We start from the raw sequence: 7,035 nt of genomic DNA on the forward strand, positions 1-7,035 counted from the left end.
GCAGTTTATCACGAAAGCTCAATGATGTATTACAAGAAGGACTGCAAACCATGAAGCAGCAATGAAGACACTATGGAGGATTTGGACCACGGTAACACCCACGATTTTATGGAGACTTCGGAATAAGTACATCTTCGAAACTTTACACACCACGTCCAGTGAAGTAGTACAGATAGTCCGGACAGCAGGAACCTTCCAAGTGAAAGCAGTAGTGAGTGCATGGACATCACAAAAAAAAACAAGAGTGGCTGGCTACTGTTTGGAAATCTGTCAAGCAATGATGAGCTAGACATGGGAGACAGAAAACCAGACAATCATCGCAGTATGGCAATTACAGTACCACACGATGAAAACCAAAGCGTCAAGTGGATGGCTGTTGTATAAACTGGAGAATGAACAGGAATGGCAGCTGCAGGCAGCAGGCAGCATAGCCTTTCCAGTGCAAATACCACCAGCAGAACACAACGACAGGATAATCCAAACAGGAAGCAAAATCATCAAGAACCAGGAATCAACGACGCAGGTATTACTCCAAATTGAAGCAATAAGCACAACACGAGCACGAACCAGCCAACAGAAAACAGTTCTGAAGCGAGATACTTCAGACAAGCCACAATACAGCTTTTTCGCAGTACAGACGATAAAACCAACAAGGAAATCGCTCGCAGTTGCAAAATTCCTTGCACAGAGACAAGAAACCAAGAAGTACAACAAACCAGCAGACATCAACTTGGAAAGGTGGTCAGACTTCCTGGATAGAGTGGCAGTCCGGCAGCGAGCGACTACTGCAGAACAGATCAGAAAGACAATCACATTGATTGATCGTCCCAAAACATATCAGGCTTCTATAGGAAAAAAAACGATTAGCAAAATAGAAGGCCAACTTACCACCAAAATACTGAGTTAGCGCTTGTAGCAGAAGGTGGAGATAAACACTATATGATACCTGGTACATGCTGCGATTCTTGTTCTTGGGCTTGCGCATTGCTAATCGTGTGGGTGGCGCGCTCAACTGTAAATAAAAAGGACGGCACGGCTATTGGCGCGCGCGTCCTGTGATAAAACCTCATAAGGTTTTCTTATCAACTAATGATTCGAGCAAATAATGTTGTCTCAATCTGGCCGTATTTTACGGTATGATCTGCCTTTGAGTCACTCCGCAGGAGGCAGCCTCATACAAGAGAGACGTGGCGTTGGTCAGATGCAGACTAACAGAAAGATGTTGAAGTAGGATGAGTGGATGGCTGCGTGGCAGCAGCCAGCCCTAAATAAGTAGGGACTCAGTTCCGGAATGACAACAGACTACAGCTCTGTCTACTGCTAGTGCTGGATCGTAACAATATCGAATGCCACTTTCATGAATGATTTCCCAGACGACGCTCTACATGTAATTGGTTGCTTAAACAAGAGAAAATGCGAAGCCGATGAGATTGCAAAATGCTTATTTACAAAAGGGGGCAAAAATTCCGGCCAATATATTATCAGACCGTGGAAAAAAAAACACTGTACATACCGTTTTTTTAAGCTTGACGAAACTGTAAATGTCGAGGAAGGGGAAATGTCAAAGCGATGACAGACAAGAAACTCTACTCAGAATGGAGCAGAGGGTTTCTACCTGATAAAAAGGCTATCTTTGGATAATGAATTGACTTGGAGCCAAAGCAACTGTGAGTTTTGAGAACCGTAACAATCTGTGCTATTTCAAGTTGCTAGTCGGGTCAGCAGAAACGCCAACTAATAAGCCACTTTATTATCCATTTCATGGCGCTCAATGATCACCACACAGCCCCATCGCCCCCGGAGCGAATCTTATCGCTACTGGGTCTCGAAAAATCGTCGATAGCAGATGAGCTTCGCCTCATGGTAAGCAGTCGCTTCAGACATCCCCAGCAAGCGCAGCTAGCAGACACCCTGAGCGCCATGCAACCCACTCCTGCTCTTTCCAACGTGGCTTCGTGGTTCTCGCACCAATTCGACCCCACCGACGACGTGGAATACTATCTACAAGATCTTACTCGCATGCATCACTATATAGCAGCACACGATCGTCAGCGCCCCCTACGTAGCAGACATCTCGACAGTTCTGAATCTGCTGCTGACGGTGCAGTGATAAGACAGCTCCTACACTTCTACGCCTCGTTCGCAGACAGCAGAGACCGCCATCTCCTCACGAAAATCTACCAGACTCTTGGGCTATCAAGAGCCATCACGTACTGCGTCGTGGCCAAGACGTTGCCCTTCAAAGTCCAGAAAGAATTTCTAGATCTCTTCGCTGACGACCTACCGGAACTTCGTGAGTGGATCAGCTGGCTAGACGAACTAGAGCACGCAGCAGTCAAAGTCGAAGGTGATATGGCATGCGGACCAGGCTATGAGAGCGCCGTAAACTTTGTGAGTAGGGCGATCAAAGAGCACTGCATGCTCACGTGGCTTGGACTACTACGACCACTGGACTCTATGAAGAGACTTTATCATATCGACGCTATACAGACTACTCGCAGCTTCAAATATCAGCGGCTTTCTACCCACCACAACGAGTACACTGAAGAAACTGGGTCGATTCTACGAAACCACCGGCATCACGGCAGCCAAACTACTGGATCTGGACGTCGCCGTGCGTTGTGAGCTCTCCTTGCTCCTCGAAGAGTTCCCGACCATCATCCTCATCACTCTGTTCACTAAATTCAACAATGAGAAGATGATTCACTTGGTAGTCAAACGTGGTCTGCCCTACTTCCCGAAAAACGACTTGTTAAAGATGCTGGACGCTCTCGCTCCCGCCGAGATTAACGCCATCGAAGTGTTTGTGACAACTTTGGTCGCTTTTGGCCGGAAGAAAGTTGATTTTCTACTTTCTGACTTTTTCTCCTCCAAGCCAACTCCGATTTCTCGAACTCATGATTACAGCGTCGAGCTCTCCTTTAAACGCAGATACGTCGAGCTACGAAGAAGATCCCGAGGACGCATTCGCGATTCCAGCTCTTACGACAGGAAACAATTTTCTGATGAAATTCTTCCTTTACGCTGGTCTGAAATTTCCAGATCTAGTGATCAAAAAAACTGTCGTCTTTGCCTACTGAAATGATTCATCAAATACTGGACACTATCGTCGTTCACTCAGCAGAAGACTTGGCGGTACTGGGTCGGGGTCTAGAGACTGTAGAGCTGCCGTGTCTGCAGCCTTTTCTACGTTTATTCCTCGCTATCCCACTCGATTGGCGAGAAGTGTTAGTCCCGCTAGTCGAAGAGATGCCTGGAGAGGAGGCACAGCCACTTTACGACACGCTACTTCACCTGCAAGCCACGTGTGAAGACAAAGTCACGACGGTTCTTCAAATGCTCGGAGCTCTCCATAAGAAAGACAAGACGATACTTTGTCGAGATATCCTTAGCCATCACGAAGCTCAGCTCGAAGGGCACTCTTCGTCCATCGGAATCCACGCCAAAGTTCTGCTGTATCTCTGCGAATGCGACCTCGCTCGTCATAAAGTTCTTCGCCTGCTACGCACGATCCCATTCGACAAATACGATAGTCTACTTTACTTCCTGCGTACCCAACGGATGCCTGAGCAAGTCGCGTTAACGCGTCTTATGCTCAGTATGCCGAGTGGTGCGAACTGTCGATTATTAGCCAAAATGTCTGCGTGGCCATTAGTGTAGGAAATGTAGAATCGAGTAGATGTGAATGACTTGGATTGAACGCGTGCCAGACGCGTTTCGGCCCCCGCCGGGGCCTCGTCAGTGGCTTTACCAATCTCGAAGTGAGAACTAACCAACCATCCGCTAGCTAAGACCTATCACTATGCCTAGATCCTTCTAGAACCTTCCATGTGCCGTAACATAGGATACTACTCTGGAGTCGATGTACGTGCACATCTTGCACTTCCAACACTCCCCCTCGACGACATGAGTCGTAGCCGTCTTGGTCACGAGCGTACAGCCATTCTGCTGCTCTCCGCATGATGCTTGTCAGCTGCAGCCTTTTCACTGCGCACCGCGCTCTCAAATTCGTTCAGGAAGTCCTCGACCCCGGCTCCGAGTCCTGGATACTTTTCAACACCAGTAAAGCGTCGACAGTGTATGTCTTTCAGCTTCGGCGGCCTGTGAAGAAGCTGTCCTGCTGCAGGTTGACAATCAATCTGCTATCAAATCGATGACGAACGAGATGTCAAGTCCTCGAACAAAGCACATCAACATAAGGTATCATTTCATCAGAGACGTGATTCAACAGGGCGATGTGACGGTAAAATACTGTCCAACTCAACAACAGATCGCCGACATTATGACCAAGCCACTGCAGCGCATTGTGTTCGAGCGTCTACGGGATCAGCTTCACATGGTAAAAGTGGTCGATATGGCGTAGCTTTTGAGGGAGGCTGTTGCAGATGGCAAAACTCTAGCCATTTCTCCGAAACCAGCTGGCCCAAGATCTTGTGGAGGCGTCCAGCTCGAAGAAATCAAGCCACGACAAAGCTGCCAGTGTCGTGGGTGAAAAGCAGCAAGCGACTAGAAGAAGGTGGGCACCGAAGGTGTCCACAGCGAAATCAGAAGTCATGACTGGCGCTGTTGAAGATTCAGGCTGCACAAGTACCTGGCTGGTGATGGCACCAGCATCGAAGGCGGAAATGTATGTTTTCCATGTACAAGTTATTCTTTGAAGCAGGCAGAGAAGCTAGAGAGAAACTAACCAACCATCCGCTAGCTAAGACCTATCACTATGCCTAGATCCTTCTAGAACCTTCCATGTGCCGTAACATAGGATACTACTCTGGAGTCGATGTACGTGCACATCTTGCACTTCCAACACTCCCCCTCGACGACATGAGTCGTAGCCGTCTTGGTCACGAGCGTACAGCCATTCTGCTGCTCTCCGCATGATGCTTGTCATCTGCAGCCTCTTCACTGCATACATTCTTGTAGAGTTTACCACCTGCGCGCTGGCCAGCGTATCCGTTGCTGCCGCGTTCGCTAGGTTTCCCGGCTCCCTCATGCTCACCACCACGTCGTCCCTTGACACCTTGTAGCCGTCCTTGAGCCTTGCTTGAGCTTGTTGTTGTTCCCCTTCTCGATCGACCTCTTTCGATCCACCACTCACACCACTCGAAACCACCTCCTTGTGCAGAACTCGGCCGTCCTTTTCCCGAACGCAAAGAGCGACTGCGTGTCCACCGCGCACTTGTATGTTCCGCTCCCCCTGTCGTCGGAGCCCGTTGCTTCCGCGACGACTTGAGCGTGAACTCCCCCAGCGCGTATTCCGCGTACACCGCAGTGTCCATACCAAGCCGTTTGGGCTCATAACCTGTAGGAAATGTAGAATCGAGTAGATGTGAATGACTTGGATTGAACGCGTGCCAGACGCGTTTCGGCCCCCGCCGGGGCCTCGTCAGTGGCTTTACCAATCTCGAAGTGAGAACTAACCAACCATCCGCTAGCTAAGACCTATCACTATGCCTAGATCCTTCTAGAACCTTCCATGTGCCGTAACATAGGATACTACTCTGGAGTCGATGTACGTGCACATCTTGCACTTCCAACAATTAGAAGCACTCGATGCCTTCTTCCAGCTGTTGTTGATGCTCGCCAAAGTCGAGTACAAAATGTTCGCCAAGTTGATGGGGTCCCAGTACGTTAGTGCAGAGCAGCTACAGGTTTTCATCACTGTGGCCGTGGACATGATGAACCAGGCTTTTTGTCGAGAACTCGTCATCTTCGCTGCTGATCTGCCAGTTCATATTCGAGATCTCTTCTTTGAGATGCTTACGGATCGTCCGGAGAAGGGGGTTCTGCTCCGTATCATCGGCTATTCCACGCGAGTGTTACCGGAACTTATGCACCTCTTGGTTGCGATATTCCATCGAATGTCGTGGGAGATTCGCTCGGCTTTCATCGAGCAGCTTCGAGCGTTGGAAGGCGTTACCAACGTTGAAAACCTGGCTGAAGTAGCGTCCAATCTCCAAGACAACGAGGCTTTACGGCTGCTGATTCTGCTGCTAAGCCCGCTTCAAATCCACATTCGAGTAAGTCTTGTAGCGCTCTTCCTGCAGCTTAATGTCCAGGCACGCACGCTGCTTCTCGCTAGGCTTGTGAAGATGCCAAAGAACTCTGTGGGGGCTTTCTGTACGGCGGTTTGTAGCTCGTCCTGTGAGCCCGTGAGCGCTTCCTTCTGTCGCGTGATTGGCCTGGTGGATGCCAAGTATCACACGTCTCTCCTCCGCTTACTAGCAAGCGAACCGCTGTGGTTCTTTCTGCGTCTAATGGCTGAGCATTGCGACGTAGAACAGCGACTGGAACAGTCCACGGAGTTGCTGAACCAAGTGGCGAAGACTGTGTGTTTGTTCTCTCTCGACGACAACTTATTGCTCTTAAAAGATGTGATCCGAGCAGCACTGGGCGACGCTATGCCCCTGAGTGATACAGTCGCCGTACTTGCGTTATTCCCTGAAGTATCGAAGCTTCTTGACTTCCTCCGATACGTCATGGGGTTCGCAAAATGCGCGCGTACCAGCTTAATTTTCCGCGTTCTTGCAAAGTATCAACAGCCAGAATTTATCTTCGAAATGTGCCGAATTCTCGACTTGGACGACGCCATATTCGCCTTGAAGCGACTGGATCGAACGTGGCAACGGCGACATGAAGAGCTAGACAGAGCGATGGAGTCTCTATGTCGACTGTAAGTCCTCGGCTGTATCCCTCTGTTAACAAATCTAACAGCATATTGTCGTGGATAGCTGTGCTCGAGGAAGTGTTCAAGTGAAAGACGACTTCTGTGACCTCATCGTGGGGTTTAAAAGTCTATCGGCGCTTGACGTTGGGGAATCCAACGAATCTACCGATCGTGTAGTTACACCATCACGCGTTGTGGAGAGGTCTCCACATGAAGTCACAAGTGACGAGGACGAAGACGAGGTCGATCGTCCCCTTCGATTGCCCAGTACGACGCCTCCATCGCACCAACCGGTCGCTCTTAATCGTCATCTACAGCGAACGAGACCAGGTCAAGCGTTCCCTCGAAAGCGAACCGAGAGAAAGGCATGG

At 49.4% G+C, this 7,035-nt stretch overlaps 4 protein-coding genes across 4 annotated transcripts; 3 read left to right on the forward strand and 1 right to left on the reverse strand.

Annotated features, from left to right (window-relative positions):
* Positions 1–1,761: 1,761 nt before the first annotated feature.
* PITG_21650 (uncharacterized protein) lies at positions 1,762–2,925 on the forward strand (the record flags this gene model as incomplete). Its single annotated transcript, XM_002894855.1, has 3 exons — positions 1,762–2,426; positions 2,515–2,800; positions 2,908–2,925. The coding sequence occupies 3 exons, from the start codon at positions 1,762–1,764 to the stop codon at positions 2,923–2,925; spliced, it is 969 nt and encodes a 322-aa protein (XP_002894901.1).
* Positions 2,926–3,081: 156 nt separating this feature from the next.
* On the forward strand, positions 3,082–3,583 carry PITG_21651 (uncharacterized protein; the record flags this gene model as incomplete). The annotated part of the gene is made up of 2 exons (XM_002894856.1): positions 3,082–3,489; positions 3,575–3,583. The coding sequence occupies 2 exons, from the start codon at positions 3,082–3,084 to the stop codon at positions 3,581–3,583; spliced, it is 417 nt and encodes a 138-aa protein (XP_002894902.1).
* A 1,033-nt stretch (positions 3,584–4,616) lies between these two features.
* On the reverse strand, positions 4,617–5,396 carry PITG_21652 (uncharacterized protein; the record flags this gene model as incomplete). The annotated part of the gene is made up of 1 exon (XM_002894857.1): positions 4,617–5,396. One exon carries the CDS (start codon positions 5,274–5,276, stop codon positions 4,842–4,844), a length of 435 nt encoding a protein of 144 aa, XP_002894903.1.
* Positions 5,397–5,507: 111 nt separating this feature from the next.
* Positions 5,508–6,674, forward strand: PITG_21653 (uncharacterized protein; the record flags this gene model as incomplete). The annotated part of the gene is made up of 1 exon (XM_002894858.1): positions 5,508–6,674. The coding sequence occupies one exon, from the start codon at positions 5,508–5,510 to the stop codon at positions 6,672–6,674; it is 1,167 nt and encodes a 388-aa protein (XP_002894904.1).
* Positions 6,675–7,035: the final 361 nt, after the last annotated feature.

Source organism: Phytophthora infestans, genomic scaffold (assembly GCF_000142945.1).
Source record: "Phytophthora infestans T30-4 supercont1.385 genomic scaffold, whole genome shotgun sequence".
NCBI lineage: Eukaryota > Oomycota > Peronosporomycetes > Peronosporales > Peronosporaceae > Phytophthora > Phytophthora infestans.